This window comes from Marmota monax, unplaced genomic scaffold (genome assembly GCF_021218885.2).
Source record: "Marmota monax isolate L192 unplaced genomic scaffold, Marmota_monax_Labrador192_F-V1.1 WCK01_AAM20220418_F8-fsc00245, whole genome shotgun sequence".
Lineage (NCBI taxonomy): Eukaryota > Metazoa > Chordata > Mammalia > Rodentia > Sciuridae > Marmota > Marmota monax.
Window position 1 is genome coordinate 1,175,701 of NW_026693895.1, and position 24,251 is coordinate 1,199,951.

Here is a 24,251-nt window from a genome sequence, read left to right on the forward strand (position 1 = left end):
CCCTTTGATATATAAACAACCAATCCTGAACCCACTCTCCCACCTACCTCCTTTTATGGAACTCCTGCCTCCTTTAATTGAGGACACTATCCTGCCCATATCACCATAGGAAGTAGACAATTAGGGAATTCCCTGAAGCCCAGACCCCACCACGCTACTCCAACCATCCCATCAGCCTGCTTAGCTTGCTTACCTTGCTGGGCCCATTTCTGCAGAGGTCACTGTAAAGTCTCTGGCCCACAGTTCTCTCTGCCTGCCCCTCTGTCTTGAGCACTTGCCCTTGTGGCCTTTCATCATGTGCCACGCCTCTCGAGGGGGAGACGAGTATAATAAACACTCCTTCCTCCATAGCAATTGTTTTCGTGTCTATGTGTTACCATAACTGTTAAATCCCAGGTCCCATTCAAAGATAAGGGGCAGAAACCAATGAAATTGAAAACAGACAATGGAGAAAGTGAACAACGTCAAAAGTTAGCTCTTTGAAAAGATAAACACCATTGATAAATGACTAGCTATGATCATTAAGAGACCACATAAATCAAGGAATGAAATTGGGGCTATAACTACAGACCCAATAGACAGTAAAAAGATAATAAGAAAATACTACTACTTTATGCCAATAAGCTTGACAAATTAGATAAAATGAGAAAATTCCTTAAAAATAACAATGTGGGGGCTGGGGTTGTGGCTCAATGGTAGAGTGCTTGCCTAGCATGTGTGAGGTACTGGGTTCGATCCTCAGCACCACATAAAAAAATAAATCTATAAAATAAATAAAAATATATTGAAAAAATGATCATTTGTCATAACTGAGATGGAACAATTTATCATGACAGGATGAAAGAAAATATCCAATTATACATATTACTTAGTGATGATTTTAGACTTACAAAAAAGTTGCACATTAGAACAGTGTTCTTCCACTTTTCTTTTTTTAAAGAGAGAGAATCTTTTAATATTTATTTTCTTTTTAGTTTTCGGCAGACACAACATCTTTGTTTGTATGTGGTGCAGAGGATCGAACCCGGGCTGCACACATGCCAGGCGAGCATGCTACCGCTTGAGCCACATCCCCAGCTTCTGTGTTCTTCCACCTTTATCCAGGACCCTTCTGTTCAGCATTCGTTCAAACTTCAGCTTGATATTGGGAAACTCCCTGAAGCACTCTAAGCCTCAGCTTGCCCATCTGTAGAGTGGGAATAAGGGGACCCAATTCACCAGGTTGCCATGAAGACCACGTGGATACTTGTGAAGTGCTTAGCACAGGGATTGGCATGGAATGGGCTCTTGGGAATGTGTGTTCCCTTCTTATACCTGCATGAAAGACCATCAGAGTCAGTGTTGGCAATGGCCCCTTACCTGTGTGCCTACTGTGTGCTGAGGCTTGTTAGGCACTTGATTATTTTGAAATCTCATAATGACTTTTTTTTTCTTTTTTTCTTTTTGGTACTGGGGATTGAACCAGGGCACTTAACCACTGAACCACATCCCCAGAAAGAAAAATATATCTATATTTTATTTAGAGACAGGGTCTCACTAAGTTGCTGAGGCTGGCTTTGAACTCGATCCTCCTGCCTCAGCCTCCTGAGCCACTGGGATTACAGGCGTGCACCACTGTGCCCGCTGATAAGCATTTTTTATTCATTACCTAGATGAGGAAGCTGACAGTTGCAGGTCCACGCTGGCAGCATGGAGGGAGCGAGGCTCGCCCAGCCAGGTCTGACTTCAAGGATTGTGTTCTCGCCTGCTTCCACCATCTGTCCCTTCCTGAGGCGTTTGGACTTCTATGCACAATGACATTTGTGGATTTTCAAAGTTGTCCTCCTTTTGACAGATATTAACTGATGTTTGGTCTTTAATTATGGCACAGTGAAATCTGTCTTTCTCCAGGCTTTATCTTCTGAATTGGGAGGGTTTTCTGGGGGAGGTTTCTTCTGGCTGTCTTGACATCATGCACAAGCAGACAGTCTCTTCAGTGTTCGCTGCGGGACTGCAAGGTCTCGTTGGCTGGAGCTCCAAAGACAATGCCAGAGCATAATGTAGCGCCTGGCATGGGGCCGAGCCTGGCACAGGGCCATGCCTCGAGTGGGCACTCGGTAAATATTTGTGTAATGAATGAATGGGATGAAGTCACTGCTCTCCTGCTGAATGATCCCTCCCACCCCCTCCCCGCTGTCCCTCGTCTATTACCCTGGGTTAGCCTAACATGCTGGGCTTTGTTCCTGGGGCCCCTCGTGGGTGTTTGTGGGGCTGATGACATTTACAGCCACAGATACAAGTGGGATAGAGGAGGTAAGAGGAGAAGATCTGCAAACAAGATTCAGCCATAGGGAGGCAAAACAGTAAGAAGTCCCTGAACCCCAAAAGGGTGCACAGCATTAGCAGGGCCGCCAAGAGGGACCCAGAGCACCCTGCGGGACTGCTCCAGAGTGGCTGGTTCCCCCGGGATGCCACCTCTGGTCCAGGCTTAAGCCCAGATTTCTACAAATCTTCCCCTGTTGCTTCGCATTCCTGAGCTACCGGGAGAATATGAGTGAATCAGAGAGCTCCTCCCAGGACACGGCAAGGGGTCCTGCCAAAAAACCTTTGGAACTATTTTCTTTGTGCTGATCCCCCTCCCACCACCGCCAAAACCAATCCTCCAGCATTCCAGAATATTCTTCTGAAAGTTAAATAGGAAATAGAAGGAACAGAACAGTTGATAGGTCCATCGAATTAGCTTATATTCACAGACCGTCTACTTTTAGACAGCTGGCCAAGTTTCAACTGTGGAGAGCCTGCCTCAGTCTCTGCAGATCCAGGGTGGTTGAGGACAGAGACAAAAGAGACATCAGACCTTATGCCAGCCCAAACAGCAAAGCACTAAACAGAAGGCAGTCATAGGGTAACACATGAAGTTAGTAAGTAATAACAACAAATCCCTGTTGAAACTTAGAAACATTTGAAATTTAAAATATAAAATTCCTGAAATCCTATAATCACAGATTTGATATAAGTAATATTACTGCACCCCAATAGTGAAAGAGGGCTAAGGTCTCCCCTGGGAGCAGCATTCTGGGAGGGGCCAAATTTGCATACCTTGGGACATCACTCTATCATGGCCTGCATCAGTTCATTCTGATGCAGGAAGCCAAGAGTTTCCTCCAACTTCATGACTGTAGGAAAGGCAGGAGAAGAGAAAAGGAGAATTATCTCCACCAATGTCTGGCTCCCACGGGACAGCGCTGGACCTTCCAGTGGAGCTTTCCATGTAAATACAAGATGGGGTAAAACACAAACAGCCACACTGACCAGAATGGAACCTTTCATTCACAGAGGGAGAGTACTGCCAGGGAGGGGGATGCTGGGCTTTTGGCATGGATGGCATACACATGGGAGAAGGAGGCTGAAAACCACAGTCTCCACAGGCTGCCTTGGATGGGGCCATCGCTGTCCCCTTCTCTCCGTCTGGACAGGGAGAAGCAGTGTTCTGACCAGGACTCTCTTCAGGAATGCAAGACAAGGGAACACAAGCTCTGCTCTGCTTCCCCAAACAGGGGGCAGGAAGGAGAAGCTCAGCAGATTTTCTGGGTAGCCAAGGCTCCGGTGGCCAGCCTGCACCAGTGAGGTTCCGATTGGTTCCCGAGGACAGGCTATGGGCTGAATGTTTTGGGTCCCCATCCCCACCACCATTCCATATGTTGAAAATCGAATCCCCAACATGATGGTATTAGGAGGTTGGGCTTCTGGGAGATGATTAGTGCTATGGTCCCCAAAGTCCCTATGTTCATTCAGGACTGTTCAGAGGGGAAATGATCAGATCATGAGAGCTATGAACTGATCAGTCCATCCTAGTTTGAATGGATTGGGTGTTAACTCAAGGCACGTGGGTCATGGCTGGAGGAGATGGATCACTGGGGGTGTGGCCTGGAAAGGTTCATTTCCCTACGGTCCCCTCCCCTTTCTCTCTCTGCTTTCTGGTCACCATGAGTGGGGCAGCTTTTCCTGTTTCCCACCCTTCCGCCATGATGTTCTGCCTCATCCCTGGGCCAGAGCAATGGAGTCAGCCTACCAAGGACTAATCCCCGAAAATGAGAGCCAAAATAAATTTGCCCTCCTCTGAGTTGTTCTTGTCAGGTATTTTGGTCACAGCAATGCAAAGCTGACTAACAGGTCACATGGGCTCCACCTTTATGAGTGGGGTTAGTGCAGTCTGCTTATAAAAGGGGCCCCAGAGAGCTCCTCTGTCTATTCCACCAGGCGAGGATGCCACAAGAAGCTGCCTCTATGGAGCCAGGAAGTGGCCCTCCCCAGCGCAGGACTTTTCCATGCCTTGCTTTTGGACTCCCCAGCCTACAGAACTGAGAGAAATACCAAGACCAGGAGAGGGTGCCAACCTTCCTTTCCGGCTGCCAGTGGGAAATCTTCTGAACCCCTTCCTTGAGCTCTTGAGCTCAATGAAATGTGGAGGAGGAGACAGATTCAGGCCTGGCCAGACTTGGTATGCACCACAAGTGGCATCCTAGGTTGCCTTCTTCCCTAAGAGCTAAATCATGTTTTCTAGGAGCTAAGTGGGAGGCATCTGGTTCCCCCACAGCTCTTGGGTGCAGGGGACCTGGGACTGCTCCTGCCTGCCCTTCCCAGCTGTTTCCTTTTCGCCTTTACAAGGTTCTAGAACCCGACTTCTATTTTAAACTGTTTCCCCTTCCCTTGGGAGGTCAGTGGAAACCAGGAGAAGGCTGTAGATTCTTAGTTTCTCTGGGTGCCCTTAAACTCCCAGAGGCGTCATTTAGGGAATTCTAGACTCCTCTCGGTTGGAGAGCTTATTCTAACCTATGCCACGTTTAGGAAGCCCATCACCTGTCCTCACAGTGTCGCGGAGAAAGGTGTCCTTGTTGGGGCTGTGAAGTAGGACCGACCTAGATTTGGATCTTCACTCTGCTCCCTGTCCCTGGGTGACATCAGCCTCTGTCTCCCCGATTGGGAAATGAGGATGGTCTCGCGTGGACCAGCCCAGGATGGGCTACTGGTCTCCGGCACGTGTGCGGGACCCCGGCCGCCCTTTCCCGCGAAGGTCCTGAGGATGCCCGTGCTCGTCCTCGGCGTCGCGCCCGGCCTCCTCGGGGCGCCGCGGCTTGGGCGCGCTCCCAGGCGCATTCCTGGCCGGGCAGCCCCTCCTCCCTCGGTCTTGGCCAAGGGGCTGGCGCCTCCCCGCCTCGCCGGGGCCGTCTCGTGCCGGCGGCTGCGGACGCTGGTGGCCGCGGGGGCTGCAGGGTCCGGCGCGCCGCGCACCTGGCCCCGAGACTGCGCCTCGGCAGCGCGGCGCCGATCCCCGAGGGGCCGCGCTGCTCCCGGCGCCTCCCGGGTCCCCGCGCGCCCGCCGCTCCGGGCCCTGCAGGGGCAGCTGCGGCATCTCCGGGACAGGCTCGGCAGGGAGGGCGCCGAGTGATCTCCCTTCCCAGGCAGCGAGGTTCCGATTGGCAAGATGGTGCCCCACTCTTGGCGCGCGCTCTTCCTTCTCCTGCTGCTCCTCGCCTGCCCTGCGTCGCGGGCTTCCCAGGTCAGTGTCCCTGCAGCCCGCCGCTCCCTGTCCGGCTCACGGGAGAGGCACCGCTGAGGCGGGAGGGACCGGGCTTGCCACATGGCACTCGGACGCTCGGGGCGGGGGCTTGGAGCGAGTATCGGCTGCGCTTCAGTTTTCGGAGAGGCGCAGAGTCCCCCATCTGTCATCTCAGATGCGTCTCGGGCGCCTGGGAGGACCCGGGCGGGTCTAGCGGGGCAGTTTGTGCGAAGCGTCGATCCGCGGGGAGAGGGCTCCGCGTGAGAACCGGGGAGGAGGCAGAGGTCTCCCGGACTTCGGAGACCGGGGTCTTTCTGGGTCTCCGTGAGCGCTCCCAGCCACCCTGTAGGTTGGAGGGCGGGAGGCTCTCCAACCCGGCATTCACACTGTGACTGGAGTGTTCCTGGCGCCACACACCTCAAACCCCACAGAACTTTCTTGGCCGGTCAGCTCTTCCCAGGGGGACTGACTGGGGAGCTTCTGAGTCCTTGCGCTCCGAGCCTGCGACCCGCGTTTTCTTCCACACACGTACAGGCAGCTTGCTCTCTTTTTGCGGTTTATGTTTGTTCAAGTCCCACTGGGTTTATTTACTCCATCAGATTCACGATCCCATTAACTATTAGGAACTGGTTTTTAAAGCCACAAATGCAGATAAAGATGCATCTTATTGAGGTGGACCTGGAATCGCCAATTTCAGAGCCAGCATCCAGCAGATGAGACTATCTTGGGCAGTCAGAGATTCCTTCCCTCTGAGAGGGGCCTGGCCCTGGACCGCCCACCAGTTACCCAGACATTCACTGCCACCGTCGGCAAACACAGTGGCTGTATGTGGAGGGGAGGGGACAGATGCCACCAGGATCCTGTAGGTTTCTTCCAGGCACTGTAGCAGCCGGGAAGCAGGATCCTGGTCACCCCCATGTTGCAGATAAGGAAATTGAGACCCAAGGAGTCTGTGACTTAGTCAAGATTCCACCGCCAGGAAAGAGAAGTGTAAATCCAGCGGCCCTTGTGAGACTCCAAGCCTCCCTTGCTTGCAGACTCTTACCTGTACTCCTTGCATTGGGACAAAATCCTTGGAACAAAATTGGGACAAAAGCCTGGCAGGCATGCCCCCAGGCTATCTGGAAACCCCCTGGAGTATAAGAAGGGACTCCCGGGAGGGAAAATTAGCTTCAGACCAGACCTGGTGAGGATAGTGCTATCAGTGGTACTTAGGCTTCTAAGGGGCTGCTCAGCAGCTAGGCACTCAGAGGCCCCATTTGGGGCCACAATGAACCCATCCCCAGAGCAATGGAATCTCCCACTAACTTCACAGACACCAAACAAAACAAAATCTGCATCCTGAGCCCATCCCAGCAGCACAGGAGGGTGCATCCTCTAGGGGTTCCCTAGCCCTGGCCATGGAGGGGGCAGGGTGTGCAATGAGAAGCTTGGAGCCCAGCCTGGCATCACCTGATCTTAGGTGCTCAGGCAAATGCCTGCCTCCTGAGAGCACCTGGGAAACAGGTGAGACTCAGGCAGCTGTCCCCAACATTGGAGCTGCTACACCCAAAATGAGCCTTCTGGGGCACTGTTCTCAGGAGATGGGGATCCACTCCCTGCCTGCCATATCCAGCTGTCTGCAATGCTAAGCTGTAAGAGCACCTGACTCAGGGGCAGGGGAGCAAGAGAGACTGTTCATTGATGCTTATTTCAACGTTCATGTGACTTGCACTCCCCACCCCTCCTCCACTCCAGCCTGCCCGGACAAGCCTAAGGGGTGAACCACAGGGAGGCCTCCTTTCTGGAGTAAGCATTACCTGGCTTCTTCTCATCTTTCAGATCTCTGCTCAGATAAGCACCCCTCTGTCAAGACCTTCCGGACCTCCTCTGTCCCTGCATTTTCTATTATTAAGGGAAGTGGAAGGTGGCTTCGTGCAGGGTCTGCAGCAGGGACCCTGGGCCTGGCCATCCTCCCAACGCCCCTGCTGTCTCCAGGGCTTTCCGCTAACTCCCTCTTGTGAGCAGTCTGTCTTGAGTCATTTTTCCAGGTGTTTTGTGACTGGTTGATGGAGAGTGGGTGGTTGCTGGGAGGCAGGGGAGGTCAAACAGCGGGGGGACCTTGCAAGGGTGGCTGTTTCTCTCTTTTCCCACAGGAGAAAACTGGCTTCACTGGGGAGACAGGAAACATGTTTACCCACCCCTGGTACCTCCCCCTCTCCAGCCCAGAGGTTCTGGAGGAGAAGCACAGGCTCCCAGCTTCTCCTTGCCTGTGAGGTGGGCAAGGTGTTGGAGGTGGAGGAGTTGGGATGTTTCAGAGGCTTCCCCCCTCCCCAAACCTCTCTGACCTGAGATGTGTCAGGGTTCCAAATCCCATCATTACAGGGTTATGTTTTGGTCCATCTCCTCCTCCTCTTCCCCCTCCCCCTCCCCCTCTTTTTGGTACTGCGGTTGAACCCAGGGACACTTAACCACAGAGCCACATCCCCAGACCTTTTTTAGAGGCAGGGTCTCACTAAGTTGCTGAGGCTGGCTTTGAACTAGAGATCCTCCTGCCTCAGCCTCCTGAATTGCTGGGATTACACCAGCAATTCAACACCACACCCAGTTGGTCGATCGCATTTTACAGTTAAATAAAAACACATGTTTTTAGTGTTCATTTTCATTATTTTAACCATAGATCTGTGGCAACCACACCACTACAATTAGGATACAGAGTGGTTCCACCACCCCCAAAACTACACCATGCCGCCCTGTGAAAAGTCACACCAGACCATCCCCTATAACCATCATCTGTCCTGTGTCACCAAAGTACCATCTTCTCCAGTGTCACAGCAATAGGATCAAGGGGGGGCAAAGCCTTTGAACTTGGCTTCTTTAGCTTAGTACGTCTGAGCATCAGTGTTCCAGGTCCCCCTGTGGGTGTGGGATTCACAGCGCCCTCCCATGGTGTCACCTCCAGTTTGGGGCAGTTATGAGTAGAACTGCTATAAACATTTGCACCCAGCTTTAGTGTGGCTGTAAATTCTCATTTCTCTTGGGAAATACTTAGGAATGGAATTGCTGGGTCATTTGGTCAATGGAAGTTTCATTTTGAAACACCGCTAAGCTGTGTTTGTTTCTTTCTTAATCTTATTTATTTATTTGTTTTGGTAGGGTTCTTTTATTTTTTTTATTTTTTATTTTTTTGTCTTTTTTGGAACTGGGGGTCAAACCCAGGGCTGTGCGAGTGCAAGGCAGATGCTTTGCCACTGAGCTACACCCCAGCCCAAGCTGTGTTTCTTATCTGATGTCACCTTTTACATTCCCGCCAGCATCGCATGAGACACCCAGTTGCAGGCTGGGGACGTGGCTCCGTGGTAGAGGGTTTGTCTAGTGTGCTAAGGCCCTGGGTTCAATCTTCATTTCCTGTGCTTATTTGCCACGTGACTAGTCTGTTGGGTGAAGCACCCATTCAGGGTCGTGTTGTTGCTCAGGCTGGCCTCTGACCCTTAACTTCAAGTGATCTCCTGCTCAGGTGCCACGTAGTTGGGACTACAGGGTGTGTCCGTGTGCGTCCCTGTGCATCCCTGTGCATCACTTGGCATCACTGTGCCAAGCTTGCCCATTCTTGTTGCTGTTGTTGTTGTTTGTTTGTTTGTTTTGTTTTGTACGGAGACAAAGCCAAGGGCGCTTAACCCCTGAGCCACATACCCAGCCCTTTTTATATTTTATTTGGATACAAAGTCTTGCTAAGTTGAATAAGGCCTTGCTAAATTGCTGAGGCTGGCTTAGAACTTGTGATCATCCCACCTCAGCCTCCCGAGCCGCTGGGAGTACAGGGGTGTGCCACTGCACCCAGCCAGCTTGCTCATTTTAAAAATGTTTTATTTATCTTCTTGTTGTTCAGTTTTGAGTGCTCTTTACATATTCTGTATACTAGTTCTTTTTTTAAACTTGTGAGTTACAAATATTTTCTCCCAGTTTGTGGCTTATTTTTGTAACTTTTTTTTAAAACAAATGTCTTTTCTAGAATAAAGACTTTCAATTTTAACAAAGTCCTAGTTATTAATATTTTTATTTTTATGGATCAGGTTTTTGGTGGTCAAGTTCAAGAACTGTTGGCCTAAGGTCATGAAATTTTTCTTCTAAAATATTTATAGCTTTACATTTTTACTGTGGTCCATTTTTAGTGACTGTTTTTGGACCAGGGACTAAATTCAGGGGTGCTTAACCACTGAGCCACATCCCCAGCCCTTTTTTTTTTGTATTTTATTTAGAGACAGAGTCTCACTGAGTTGCTTAGGACATCTCTAAGTTGCTGAGGCTGGCCTTGAACACTCGATCCTCCTGCCTCAGTCTCTTGAGCCACTGGGATTACAGGTACCACGCCTGGCTTTTAGTGACTTTTTTAAAAAACTCACAGGTGAGGTGTGTGCGTCCATGTGCGTCCCTGTGCATCCCTTGTTTATTGTTCCAGTTTGATTTGTAGACAGATTGTTGGATTCCCATTGATTCTTCCCGGCAAGTTGGTCAGAAGTCAATTCGTCGTCCATGTTTGGGATACTTCTGACCTAACTTCATCCATTGAGAAAGTAAGTCCTCCAGCTTTATCTTTCCTTTTCAAAATTGGCTATTCTCGTTTCTCTGCCTTTTCAATAGAAGTCTAGAATCAACTCATCTGTATCTACAAAAAATCCTACTGATTATCAGTATTGCAATAAATATAGATCAATTAGGAGAGACTCAAGATCTTAAAAATATTGCACAGTGGTGAGCACAGTTTAGTCTTCACTTCATTTAATCCATTGGAGTTATTTTTTTTTCTTTTTTTTAGTTGTAGGTGGACACAATACCTTCATTTTATTTATGTGGTGCTGAGGATCGAACCCAGGGTCTCACACACTCGAGACGAGCGCTCTACCACTGAGCCGCAGCCCCAGCCCCTCTGTCAGAGTTTTTCAGTTTTTAAGTCAAGCATGGCTCATCAGATTTATATGAAATAATGAGTCATTTCATTTTTGAAGCTATTTTAAATGGGACTTAATTTCCAATTGTGTGTTTCTAGAAGATGCAAATCCAGTGGGTTTTCCTGTGTTGTCCTTATGCCTTATGACCTCGTGGAACTCGCTTATCCTTTGTAGGGATCTTTTTTTTTTTTTTTTTAGATTTCCTCATTTTTTAAATACACACAACTGTATTGTCTGTGAATAAGGGTGGTTTTGTGTTCCTTCTACTCTCTTCTGTGTGTTATCTATTTCGTTTTCAGCCTGACAACATGAACTAAAACTCCCAGTACTACATTTAGGAGGAGAGTGGACAGGCTGGGGTTGAACCCAGGTTGCTCCACTACTGAGCACATCCTCAGTCATTTGTATTTTATATTTTGAGACAGGGTCTCGCTAAGTGGCCCAGCCTGGTCTTGAACTTGCAGTCCTCCTGCCTCAGCCTCCTGAGTAGCTAGGAATCCAGGCATGTGCCACTGCGCCTGGCCATGGCCACTCCATATTTCTAAGCAGCTGGTCTCCTGTGGTGACAGACGGACACTTTCCATTGTTCATTCCCCAGGGTACTAACCTATTTTAGCTTTTTTGCTGCTATAACTAAAGGACCTGACCAGAGCTACTGTAAAGTAGGAAAGGTTTATTTAGGGGCTCACAGTTTCAGAGGTCTCAGTCCATAAGAGGCTGGCTCCATTCCTTGGGCTCGAGGTGAGGCTGAGCATCAGGGCGAAAGAGTGTGGCAGTGGGAAGCAGCTCACGTGACGATCAGAAGCAGAGAGAGACTCTACTCATCAGAGACAAATATATATCTCAAGCCCCACCCCGATGCCCCCTCCTCCACCACACCCACCACCTCAGTTTCCACTCAGTTCATCCCTATCAGGATTAATTCACTGAGTGGGTCAAGCCTCTCACAGCCGAATCATTTCTCCTCCAAACCTTCTTGTGTTGTCTCCCACGTGAGCTTTTGGGGGCACCACGTCTAAACCACATCATGAACCTTTCGAGCTGTCTATTGCCTGGTGCCGTAGGTGGGTTCTGCTGAGGCCCAGAAACTGGTGGCTGTAGCCTGCGGTTGGGAGCAAGGCCAGCGGGGAGGGCGAGGGGGGAGATGACCTCGTGTGCTCTCCCCTACTGACTCAACCAGTGGCTCTTGCCAGGGCAGGATTCATGACCTATTCCCCAATCTGAGGACGAATGAGATGAAGAGGGTGGGAGAAGGGGACCCAGAGCATGTCCCTTCCCAGAACGGTGTGGCCCTGGACTTGGCCTGTTAGTAGCAACTGATGCCAATGTGGTCAGGCTGCTGGGACCGCCAGGAGTGTCGGTGGAGATAGACTGCTGGTCACTCGGGAGCTCACGCTGATGAGGGGTGTCTGCCGTGGTCGCAGCTCCAGGAGTGTTTGCCGACTCTGCAGGAGCCGGAGCCTAGGAGTCTTGTGCAGAGCCGAGACGGGGTATGTTGTGAGACACCGATTTGGTGCCCACAGTGGCCCTGGCACCGGGAGCAAAGCAGACAAGGGCAGCCCAGCAGTCCAATGCTGAGAGGCCTGGAGAGGCTGCAGGTGGGCATGGACCTGGACCAGGCAGCAGGAAGTGCCAGGCAAGGTGGCTCCGTGTCAGACGAGCAGAGAGTGTCCTGGCCTCGCGCTCGTTCATCTGTGTGCTCGTTCAAATGAGCACCTAGTGTATACTCGGGTCCCACACTCAGCAACAAGGTCCTGGGTTATCTGAGACTTATTTTGTGCTCAGGAGAGACGCAGGGCAAGGGAGAGGTGGGGTGTGGGACACTCTCTGCAGCAGGTCACATCGGTCCTGGAGCTGATGCCTTGGGGTCCGAGTCCTGGACATGTCACTGTGGCCAAGAGACATTCTGCCACCTCAGATGCAGAGTGGGCAGTCGTGGCACCCACGTCCGGGGCTGCCTTGGGCATGTAATAAAGCATTCATGTGACACATGGTTTAAGTGCCTGCTCTTGGCTCCCACCATGACCGTCATCGCCCCTGTGACTGTTTTAGAACACAAATAAGAAGGGGACAGGGTGAGGGTATAGAAACATGAGAAGCCAGAGGAGGTAGAGCTCAAAAATTCCCAGCACGTGGGGCTCAGAGCCCAGAGGGAGGCTCCGTGGTGGACTTCCTGTCTACCTGTCTAGGCCTTGGTATCCTGGTATTGGTCAACTTGAGTGTGGGTGGTGCTGGGAGGCATTGTTCAGACGCCACTAGCCTTTAATCAGTAGGCTTTAAATAAAAGAGATCACCCTCATGGTAATATAGATCGGCCTCCTGCAAAAGATGGATTCACCCCTCCCCCAGAGGAGGGGATTCTACCTTTGAGGCTGTCCTTGGACTTGAGCTACAGCCTGCAGACTTCCCTGGTCTCCAGCCTGCCAGCCCAGGAGCTGGTTCCTTACAGGCCTCTGTCTTTCTCCATGTGACATGTGGCATGTTAAATATGTGTGCTATGCATTACACATGGATGATACCTGATACATACTAAACACGTGTTCTATGTCACACTTATAGGAAGCAGACATATGTTAAATAAGCTTGTTTTGTGTGTATTCCTACTGCCTGCTTCTCCGGAGCACCCTGCCTTACGCCAGGGCCCTGGGCCGCTCCCCTGGTGAAATCCTCTCACTCCCCCAAGATGTGTCCCCTTTCCCTGCTCTCAGGCAAGGATGCTGGGTGGGGTCCCTGGGATGAGGGAGTTGAGGAGCGGTAACCGGCCTCCAGTTTGGCCTGGAGGAAGCCTTCGCCCACTTGGATGTGACTCCCGCTCCAAGGGCGTCAGGTCCTGGCCAGCAGGCGTACATCTGGCAAGTACATGGTCCCTAGACCTGAAGACATCCAAACATCTGGGTTGCTGTTAGCAACGCGCTGACCTCACACATAGCTGTGGCTTAGGCAGACCAGTGTGAGAGGCAGCCCCTCCAAGTCCGAGGGGTCATCTGTGGCCATCTGGACTCTCCTGCCATAGAGGGGACTCTTGGAGGGTCATCAAACCCAGCCTGACACTGAGAAGGAGACCTTTCAGCCACACCTCAGGGGCCATCTCTCCTTGTGCCCCCACACACCCGGATGGCTTTACCCTGCCCTGCAGGGCCTCAGGAGCAGACTCCGGGTCTGTGAGCTCCAACAGCAGGGGCACCTGGCTAGGACGGAAGGTCAGGCCTACCAGGGTGGGGCATGGGGACCAGGAAAGCTGGGGTGTCACAGTGGTCTTTGGTTATGTCCACCCCTGGCCACAGGTGGGGTCTCAGGGTCTAACAGGCCTCTCCTGGGGTGGCCGTGAGCTCTGAGGAACCTTCCATGGATGCTCTGGAGTGAATATGGTGAGAAATTGGCCTGGGGAAGATGTCCTGAGGAGGGGTGGTGGCTGGAGTATTCTGTGGGCCTCATTGCTCCAAAGAGCCTTAGACCACCCCCCTCCATAGCTGTTGGCACTGACCTGAATGTTCCAGAACCATCTATGTCACCTCCTCCCAGCTCAGGAAGAGCTGTGTGGGCCGTGCCTGCTGTTACTTCTCTAACTGTTCAAAGAGTCTCACCCCAGAGATGGCAAATCTTGACCTTTTCCTCCTCAGTGATGGAAGTTTCACGGAATGTCTTTTCTTGACCCCATTTCCAATAAGTGACTACTTCAAAGAAGAGGGGATTCTAGTTTTCATTGCTTACTGTCCACGGCGTAAGCCAGGGAAGGAGCCGGGTCTGGAAGGCATGGAAACGTTTTGCGGGGATCTCTTTAGGGAGAAGAGTAGAGGGACCCAGAAGAGGCCGGAGGAGTCAGACCCGATGTGGCAGCTTCAAGCCTTCCAGGTGCAGTCCCCTCCAGGTGTGCAGTCCTCCCTGGCCAGGGGTTGACCTCGGCCTGTCCACAGCCCTGGTGAGCTTTCCCACCAGGGTAGGGGTGGCACTGAAGGAAGTGACTTGCTCTTCTTGGCTCAGAGAGATGGAGGCAGGGGCATGGGAGGGAGGGGAGCAGAATCAAGGCTGAGGGTTGCCCTGCTCTGTGACAGGTACCATGGCCATGCCAGCCTAGAGGAGGAGAGCAGAGGCCAGGCCTGAGTCGCTGGCACACGTGAACAAGAGGACACTGAGCCTTGTGCACGTGCGTCCCACTGAGAGCTGGAACCCAATGAAACGCTCACAGATTGTGGTCCTAGGACACAATCTTTGTTTTGATGTTGCTCCTGTTTTGCACTTGGTTTAGCCAAAAGGCTGAGGTGTGGCATTTTTCTTTGTTTCTGAATTGTTTTGCAGGGAATATGCTGTCATTGTAGGATCTAGCAAGATGATAAAGTTTGAAAGGGGAAACACTTGGATTCTCAGTCCCCCTCCTGCGACCTCATTTTTCTCCCTTGCAGAGGGACTCAGTTCCACCCGTGCCCATGCTGAGCTCAGGTGGCAGATTCTGAGCTGGCTCTGATGGCTGGCCCTTGGGGACCAGGGACCTGCCTGTTAGGAGCTGCTGCTGCACAGTCCCCCAGACCCCCTGTGGAAGGCACTCATTCTCTGCTTCCCTGGCGCCTGGCCCTGAGCCTGGCATGCTGGCCTCCCCAGAGCACCAGGGACCTTCCTTGTACCACGTTGGCCGTGTTAGCATCGTCCCAGGAGATCCTGAGGCCCTGGACTTCCCTCAGCGAGGTGGCCTGCAGCCCTTCCATCTCCCCGCTCGCCTGGGTGCTGCCCGAGTTTGCTTGGTCATGAAGGTTTTAATATTTTCCAGTTGCAACCAGGGACATGAGTGTGTCTCACCCCTAATGTCCATCTCTGGGAAAGCAGCTGGTTTCCCTAGAAACAGCTGTGCCTGGAGCCAGGGGCACTGAGGTTGCAGACACTGGCTGGCCCCTTCCCTCCACCCGATCCCCTTCTTCCGTCAGGTTTTGGAGCCTACCCCACCACCCAGTCTGGGCAGCTGCCTGCTCTTCCCGGCAGAGCCCTTGGCATTGAGTTCTCTCTGCTTCAAGACGGAGTTCTTCCATGTCCACCAGGACAGCTAAGGCCCACAGAGCCCTCTCCCAGCTGTCAGGGCCCTGGGCAGCTGTGGAATTCATGGTGAAGATGTTTCCTCCACCGCTTCCCTGCCCCCACCGTCCGACCTCAGTGCACACAGGGTTGACCCCGCTGTGGGACACTGAGGTGCAAGCATTTCACTCCCTCGTGCAAATTCATCAATAAGACCATTTATCACACAGGGGCATGTGAGAACCAAAGAGACCGCCCACCGGGCATGGGGACTGGGCTAGAAGTTGCAGGAGCAGGGGACAGCTCTGCTGCTCCTTGGCTACACCCACCTGGGCCAAGTCACTTGATTCTTAGCCTCCCCGTCTTCATCTACAAGAAGGAGACAAACATCATCACAATAACAAACTCCAGTGGAGACTGTCTTCTCCCAGGGTTGCTGCCAGCTCGTGGCTGCCAGTGTTTCTGCAAGAACTCAGGTGTTCTCCCCTGTGAGGCACTTCACCAACAGGACTGACACACAGCCATGGAAACACCTACGAAGCAGTCCTGTTTTCTGTGAGAGGGAGGAGGTGTGGGAACTCGGACTGGGTAGGTCTCCCTGCTGGGCAGGTAGGGATGGCAGGAGGTCCCTGCCAGTGCCCCCAGGCCCCGCGTGGGAAGGACTGGGGGTTGGGGGAGGAAAACAAACACAACTTCGATTCCGGGCAAGGCTGTGGGGCTGTGCCTCTGAGGCCCTGGTGTGGTGAGGCCAGGAGCCCCCGTGGATTAATGAGTTCCAGGGGCAGTTGGCAACACAACTTTGACAAAAGCGTCCATTGAAACCGGCCATGAGTCATCTGCTTGGTGAGAGCAGCGGGGTGCAGGGGCCTGGCAGCCTCGCAGCCTCCCTGGGAGAGCAGAGGTGGCTATGTCCACGTGGCCACCGTGGTGGCGTCCAGTGGGCGAGGGTGGCAGCCTCCCAGGCAGCAGAGGCCTCGTGCCTCAGTTTCCCAACGGTGCCGCTGGCTTTGAGACAATTTCCCTCAAATCATAAAACTAATACTCTATGGACAAAAAATCAGTATAAGAAAAATAAAACTCAACACATAAATTTGTCCCTAAGGATATCCTTGATCTTCATCTTGACCTAGCTCCTTTCTTCCCAGCAGGTGACACAAGTCAAGTCACATGAAGCTGTGCCCCAGCTGTGTGTGCACAACCTTAGAAGCCACTGGCCCCAGATGCCAGGTCCCCCACCCACTCACCCAACTCGACCTCCCCTCTCCCTCCCACGTCCTGGCACTTAAAGGCAATTGAGATTAGAGACTCTGGGATTTTTATCATTGAACATGATGCTTACCTTGCTTTAGGAGTCTATCGATGACAAGCACAGTTCTCATTTTTTCCTTTTTTTTTTTTTGGCCCTTAAAAAATCATCAGAATTGGCCAGAGATGGTGGCTGGCGCATACCTGTAATCACAGAGGCTCAGGAGGCTGAAGCAGGTAGATCCTGAGTTCAAAGCCAGCCCCAGCAACTTAGCAAGGCTCTAAGCAACCCTGCATGACTCTGTCTCAAAATAAAAATTTTAAAAAGGGCCGGGGATGTGGCTCAGTGGTTAAGTACTTGGGTGCAATCCTGGTACAAAAAGAAAAAGAAAATTATCAGAGCTGGTCGTTGACTTTTCAATACTTTAACTGTATTGAGCTTTTTTCTTATTTTCCCTGGTACACTCGTGTGCATGTACACACACACACAAGCAGATGCATCAATACTGTTTTTGTGGTACTGGAACTTGAACCTAGGGGCTTGCACATGCTAGGCAGGCACTCTACCACTGAGCTACAATCTCAGCCCTTTTCATTGTTTTGAGACAGGGAGGGCCTTGTGAAGTTGCTGAGGCTGGCCTGGAATTTGTGATCCTCCTGCCTCAGCCTCCCCAACCACTGAGATTACAGGTGCGAGAGGGCCCTCATTTGTTTTTTTTTTTTTTTTTTTTTTTGAGAGGTGAACTGGACTGTGGTATACGTGCATGGGGCTGTCCTCTGGTGACATAACCAGGCAGATGTTGCCGTGGGGCTGGAGCGCTGGGCAGAGAGGGCATTTCAGGAGACCACTTCCAAATGGTGCTTAATAAGAGAGGTTTGGACCCTGTGTTTGGGGATGTCTGGAAGCCCAGAGCCAGCGCGTGGATCTGAGCCCGTCCTGATGCGGGGTGGGCTCTTCTCTCCCCAGAACTGTCTCAGCAAACAGCAGCTCCTCTCGGCCATCCGCCAGCTGCAGCAGCTGCTGAAGGGCCAGGAGACCCGCTTCGCGGAGGGCATCCGCCACATGAAGAGCCGACTGGCCGCGCTGCAGAACTCTGTGAGCAGGGTGGCCTCGGATGCGCCCCCAGGTGGGTCACCGTGTTAGCATTGCTGGGGCCTAAACCCACTCGAGCGGCCCGCAGTTCTGTCCCCAGCCCAGGTCACCCCTGCAGGAAGCCCTGGACGGCCCTCCCTCCTCCCTGCCTCCATTTCCATCAGAGGGCACCTGTTAACCCTGGCTGGTGTGCCTCTGTGTGTGAGTGTGTGTGTGTATGTGTGTGTACGTGTGTGTGTGTGTGTGTGTGTGTGGTTGTGCGCGCGCGCGCACGCATTAAAACGGCGCCTACTGTCTCCCCCACCTGTCACCCTCTTTCCTCTTACACCTTCATTCTGGGCTACACAGCCATCATGGTCCCTATGATCCTGCAGAACTGCCATAGCAGTTGCTCAATAAATGTGGGTGGTATCAATGAATGGATTCCAATTAGTTAGAAATCAATCGTCAATCACGTCTCCACTTTCCTGTCCCTACCCAGTGGGACAGCAATGAGCTTGTCATTTAACAAACTTTTTTTTTTTTTTTAAGTACTCTTAATGGAACTAAGGGCCTTGCACATGCGCGGCAAGCGCTCTACCGCTGAGCTTTACTCCCCATCCTTAAAGGGCTGTTTTTTAGGGCAGTTTTAAGTTCACGGCAAAACTCCTGGGAAAGCGCCAGAGCGCAGGCGCACGCCCCACCCTGTGCTGGCAGCCCGCAGCCCGTAGGCTCCGCTGCGCTGTGCGGGAGACGGAGGATCGTTCCGTGTGTTCAGGCGTGAAAAGCATCCTCCAGGGATGTTCCAATGCGGGGAGGCGGGGAGAGTCCCGCTTGTCGAGGTTGCAGCGCGGCCCGAGGCCCCTCTGCAGGGGACAGCTCCGACCGCACAGGGGCGCCTTCCCCTGGTTGACCCTGCGGGCGGGCGCGCTGGACGCGGGTGGGTGCTTTCTTCTGGCTCCTGGTCCTGGGGCGGGCGGGGACCGAGCCTAGGGCCTGACCGCACCTGCTCACCGCAGACACACCATCGGGGCGTTCTTTGCCGTGGAGACGGTTTCCTGGGCCGCTACTTTACAGAGGTTGTGGTGGCAAATCCAGAGGCTCAGCGCGGAGCCCCCTCCTTCTTCCCTTGGCTGCGCTCAACCTGCCAATCAAAACACCCTTCCAAGGCAGGTGAGGCCCCAGCCCTCAGTGGGGTTCCACACACCAACTCCAAGGGGCAGGCAGGGCGTCCTTCTCCCTACAGGCCAAGAGAAATGGGTTAGCAGCCTCGGGCCCTTGATCCAGTGATTCTATTTTCTGCTGTTAAAGGCTGGACTCCACAGAGCCTGTTCCACGGGATTGCAGAGAACTGCCCGCAGGGAACCCTATAGTGCGCCCTGCCTGTGTCCCAGGCCCCTGTCCACCAGACTCAAGGAGAGGCAGTGCTCATGACATCACTGGTCCTCTCATCTCCAGCTTGAGGCTTTCTTCCCTGAGCTAGGTTAGGTGTTTTTAAAAGTGGCAAGTTCTCTTTTTAAAAAGTGCCCACCGTGTACTGTGCCTCACAAGAGGTGCTGGACACAGTGCTGGGTGCGTCACAGGGGTCCAGCCCCGGGACAATCCTATCAGGTTGTCGTGAGGTCCCTGGGCCTCGGGAAGGCCAGACATTGCCCCAGATCAAATGGCCAGTAGTGGGGAAATTATCTTCTGCTTTGTTGTGGGGGCAGGGGCATTTGCTGGGGGTGAGCAAGAATAATTGCTGGTCTTCCTGTTTCTGGCACCAGGCCCTGTGTCTCCCTGTCCCCAAGCTGCTGATCTCATTCCCTACACACTAACCTCATTCCAAAAGGTGCAGGGAATTCATGTGGCCCCAAGTACTCACCAGGACATGCTCATAAAGTGGATCTACCCAGGGGTTCCTCCTCATCCTCCACTAGAGCGTTGGCCTTCAGCTGTCTTTGGGGATGTGATTGACGATTGATTTCTAACTAATTGGAATCCATTCATTCATGCCACCCACATTCATTGAGCAACTGTTATGTGCCAGACACTATTCAAGCTATCTAGGTACAATTACTTGTGTTGCCCCTACAAGTGATTTTTCTTTCTTGAGGGTTTTTGTTTTGCTCTTGGGTTTTTTGTTTGTTTGTTTTTTCAGTACTGGGCATTGAACCCAGAGGCTCTTTACCACTGAGTTACACCTCCACCCATTTTTTAAAATATTTATTTTTAGGTGTAGATGGACACAACACAATGCCTTTATTTTTTTATGTGGTGCTGAGGATCGAACCCGGGTCCTGCCCGTGCTAGGCGAGCGCTCTACCACTCAGCCACCATCCCAGCCCCAACCCCCCACCCATTTTTATTCTTTACTTTGAGACAGAGTCTCAGTAAGTCGCCCAAGCTGGCCTTCAGCCTGAGATTCTCCTGCCTCAGCCTCCCAAGTCACTGGGATGACAGGCGTGTACTATCATGTCTGGCTCTTTCTTGAGGTTTTTAAATATTTCTTCTTCCCAAAGAGACCCTATTCCTTTCCCCCTACAGTATTTTAAACTTTGTCAGCATGATAAAGTTATTTAAAAATAACTATGGAGTCACCTATCTCAGGCTCTGGGCAGCGCCCTGTGGGCCTGCCTGCCTCTGGATGTGAACTCCCTCCTGCTTCAGGAACTCCCCATTAACAAGAACCCCTGAGAGCTTCAGGGATCAGCTCCTGCCCTCCTGCCCCTCCAGGCTGCCCTGGCTGCCCCGTGGAGAACCCTTGCTGAGTCTGGCTGGGGTGGAGTATCAGGGCATAGTGCGGTGGCAAGCGTGATGCCCTCTGGGCCTCTTGAGGGCTGGGTTTTGTCTGTCTTGGTTGCAAGTGGCAAGTTCTCTTTTTAAAAAGTGCGTTTTACCTGGGGACGCAGGGAGAGCCCAACACATGATGTGTCATTCATCTGCTTGTTCAAGAACCATTTATAGGTCATTCACTAAGCGCCAGGTATAGGGCTGGTGCTGGAGACACAGCAGGGCCCAGGCCAGACTGCACCCGACAGAGAATACTAATCCCAAGGTGGAGACAACCCGGCCAGCAAGGATGTTCAAATGGTTGCAAATCTAAGAAGAAAGTCAGGGAGCTGTGGGGCGATGTGCCCTGGAGGTCTCGGCTGGCCATGGTGGCCAGGGAGCACTCACTCTGGGAGGTTCTAGCATTTGAGTAGAGACCTGAAAAGCAAGAAGGGGCCAGCTGGGAGAAGTTCTGGGGAACATTTCAGGCAGAGAAGACAAAAGCCGAGGCCGGGAGATGGCCTGAACCTAGCCTGTTCAGGACACTTAAAGAACCCTAGTGAAGCCAGGGCTGGTGGTGGACACCTGTAATTCCAGTGACTTGGGAGGCTGGGGCAGGAGGATCACAAGTTCAAGGCCAGCCTCAGCAACTTAGCGCGGCTCTAAGCAATTTAGGGAGACCCTGTCTCAAAAATGTCTGGGGATGTGGCTCAGTGGTTAAGCACCCCTGGATTCAATCCTCAGTACCAAAAAGAAAAAAATAAATAAAAGAAAAAGAAAGAAACCCAGGGGGCTAGAGCTCCCAGAAAGCAGAGCCAGTAAGTGGCAGCGAGAGGGCGGGGCAACCACAACAGGGCGGAGTTCGCCCCCTCTCTGAGGCTCCCACTTGGTGTCGCTGAGCCTTTCATCAAGCAGGCACCCCAAGAGCCCCTGAGGACTGGGTGAGAGGTGTGTCCTGCATGGCACAGCCTACAGCGGGGCTCACAGAGGTCCACCTCTGTAAGCCAGGAAGCCCACTGTGGCCCGGAGGAGGGCTCCTCACCCTTCCTTTTCTCCTTACAGTTTCCTGCCCGGCGCTGAGCGCCCCACCTGATGGCAGGAAGTTCGGAAGCAAGTACTTGGTCGACCATGAAGTGCATTTTACCTGCAACCCCGGCTTCCGGCTGGTCGGGCCCAGCAGTGTGGTGTGCCTTCCCAATGGCACCTGGACAGGGGAGCAGCCCCGCTGCAGAGGTACGGCCCGCCCAACGCACTGCTGGGGTCTGCTGGGGTCTGCTGGGTAGGAAGGGTTGCTCCCTGGGACACTTTGCCTAATTCTTTAATCATTCCTGGACCACAGAACATGGGGAACTTGTCTGATCCATGACCTTGACTCCAGGCCTGGGCTGATCTCTGCATGAGTTTGCTAACCCTCACAACAAGGTTGTGTTCTTGCATAGAGGGAGATTGAGACCTTGTGGTAAGGTCACATAGCTGGGGACACTCTGACCCCAGAGTCTTTGTTCCTCAACACCTTCCTCTCCCCTGGATTCTGGCAACTGGGTCTTATTAGTTGAGGGCAAGAAGCCACCCGTGCTTGAGGAGGGGGACAAGAGGCAGGGCCTGCAGTGGTCACTCTGTTCTGGGGCTGCAGTCTGCTTATGAGCTGCAGGGGTTCCTCAGGATGGAGGGAATCCCTTGGGTGTTCTTTGTGTCTGTAGACAGGCTCAGGGAGAGCGCTTTGAGGTGTGGGGAGGCAGGACACGATTTTTTCTCTATGCTAGTTTGAAAACAGAACTTTATGATGTGGAGTGCCGGGTTTCAGTTCTCGCAACTAAAAGGCTCAGGGGTCATTCCAGTTGAACTGGGCTGACTGGGCTGCACAAAATAACCACACAAGAGACACAAATACCTTTTTCTTTGGGGGTCTCTGTGACGGCTCCTCTGACCTTAAGGGTCCGCAGGAAGAGAGAGAGCGAGAGCACACGCTGACCCCTTTTATTGAGGAGAAGCTATTCAAATGAGGCAAGAGGTCAGGTTTCAGGGGGCTGAGTCTATCTTCATGATGTCCACTGTCAGCAGGTTGACTGACAACTGGGTAGGCCCATCAGGGAAATTCCTCTGAGACCAGAAGTGTCAAGGCAGCTGCAGTCCACTAACTTGGGAGAGGCCGTGTCCAGCAGCTGCTGAGAGATGGGTAGTGACCTACGGGTACTTCACTGCAGCCACCACAGGGTGACCACCAGGCCCAGTTTATACTTAGATGAAAAATACCCATCTCCAGCCCATTCTAGGACTGGCCTCCTTGCTCCCTATGCCAACCCTTCCCAAATGTTAGTGTACGTGGCCCTGGTACAAGTCCAGGTGGGCTGCACCATGTGGTCCTCTGGTGGGGAAGGACAAATGGCCAGGAAGGAGGCTGCAGAGACAGAGCTCAGGATGAGTCTGGAATGAGCTGGGGAGTTGAAGATCAAGAATCAGGAGAGCACCACGTGGGACCATGGAAGAGGTCAGCAGACTCACCGCCATGGTTGGCAGGCAGGACCGTCCACTCCACACAATGATCTTCCAGGGAGAGTCTGACCTTCCGGGCTCTGACTTCGGTGAGGGGCTACTTAGCTCTCCCAAGACATCAGGCAAGAGGCAGTGAGTCTGTGCGGATGTCCCCCCTGGCTAGTGGGTATGAACCCTCTGTCTAGTGTAGCTTGCTTGTGACTGGCACCACACTGGCTGGTTAGGGCCCCAAATGCATCCATGCTCTGAAACTCTCAGGTTCTTCTCTGCTTCTAGTCATAGCAGGAACAAATACAGGGTGTTTCTCAAAGTTGAGTTAATATCAGTAATAACTAGAGAATATACTAAAAGTGACGATTTCCTTGGTCTCATCTTTAAAGACTCCAGCTGGGCGGGTCTTTGGAGGCCTCAGTGCCTGCTTCCCGTGAGCTGTCTGGGTGGCTCTGGGTGGCTCTGGAGCACACTGCACAGAGTCATGGAGGAGGTCCTGCTCAGCATGGGGAGTCCTCCCTCATGACAAGAGCACCAAGGTGGAAGAATCGGACCGACAGGCCCAGGATCCCTGGAAGACACCCTCGTCAAGTCGCAGAAACGGAGCTCAGCTGGGGGGGCGCCGGGGGTCCCACCTCTGTCACACAGTTCTTTTCCATGCCTGGGCTCCTGGTCCCGACGTTTGTAGCTCTCTGCCCGAACACATCCTCCCAGGTCTCTTCTCCGATCCACTCCTCTTGTCATCTGAATCACACGATGCTCACCATAAATGCACGCTCTCGTCAAGGACAGAGAATATGGGTGGTACCCAAAGAGTGAGCCAAAAGCACCAGGCCATAGAATGCCTCTGACTGCACCTCAGATTAGAAATGTGAGCGGGCATTGTGGTGCACACCTGTCATACCAGCTCAGGAGGCTGAGGCAGGAGGATCACGAGTTCAAAGCCAGACTCAGCAACTTAGCAAGGACCTAAGCAACTTAGCAAGACCCTGTCTCTAAATTAAAAATAAGAAGGCTGGGGATGTGGCTCAGTGGTCAAGCACCCCTGGGCTCAATCCCTGGTACAAAAAAAAAAATTAGAAATGTGGGGAGTTTGTATGGAGCCTGTCAAGAAATGAGCATCCTGGGCAGATCCAGAGAGGGCGACAGGACGGGTCCAGGGGCACCTGTGTGTGTGTGTGTGTGTGTGTGTGTCTGGCCAGTGAGGCCCCAGTCTCCCTCCCACAGACTC

The 24,251-nt window shown here is 52.5% G+C and overlaps 1 protein-coding gene across 2 annotated transcripts in view; it reads left to right on the top strand.

Annotated features, from left to right (window-relative positions):
- Window positions 1-4,230: 4,230 nt before the first annotated feature.
- Window positions 4,231-24,251, top strand: part of Fbln7 (fibulin 7) — a 30,426-nt gene continuing 10,405 nt past the window's right edge. Inside the window, exons 1-3 of one of the 2 annotated variants that reach the window (XM_058585163.1) lie at window positions 4,231-4,480; window positions 17,681-17,840; window positions 21,599-21,769. In XM_058585163.1, coding sequence (XP_058441146.1) covers window positions 4,442-4,480; window positions 17,681-17,840; window positions 21,599-21,769 — 370 coding nt within the window. In that variant the 5' untranslated portion in view covers window positions 4,231-4,441. Of the gene's footprint in view, window positions 4,481-5,312; window positions 5,540-17,680; window positions 17,841-21,598; window positions 21,770-24,251 lie in introns of those variants that run through there. The other variant, XM_046462819.2, reaches the window with a different exon arrangement.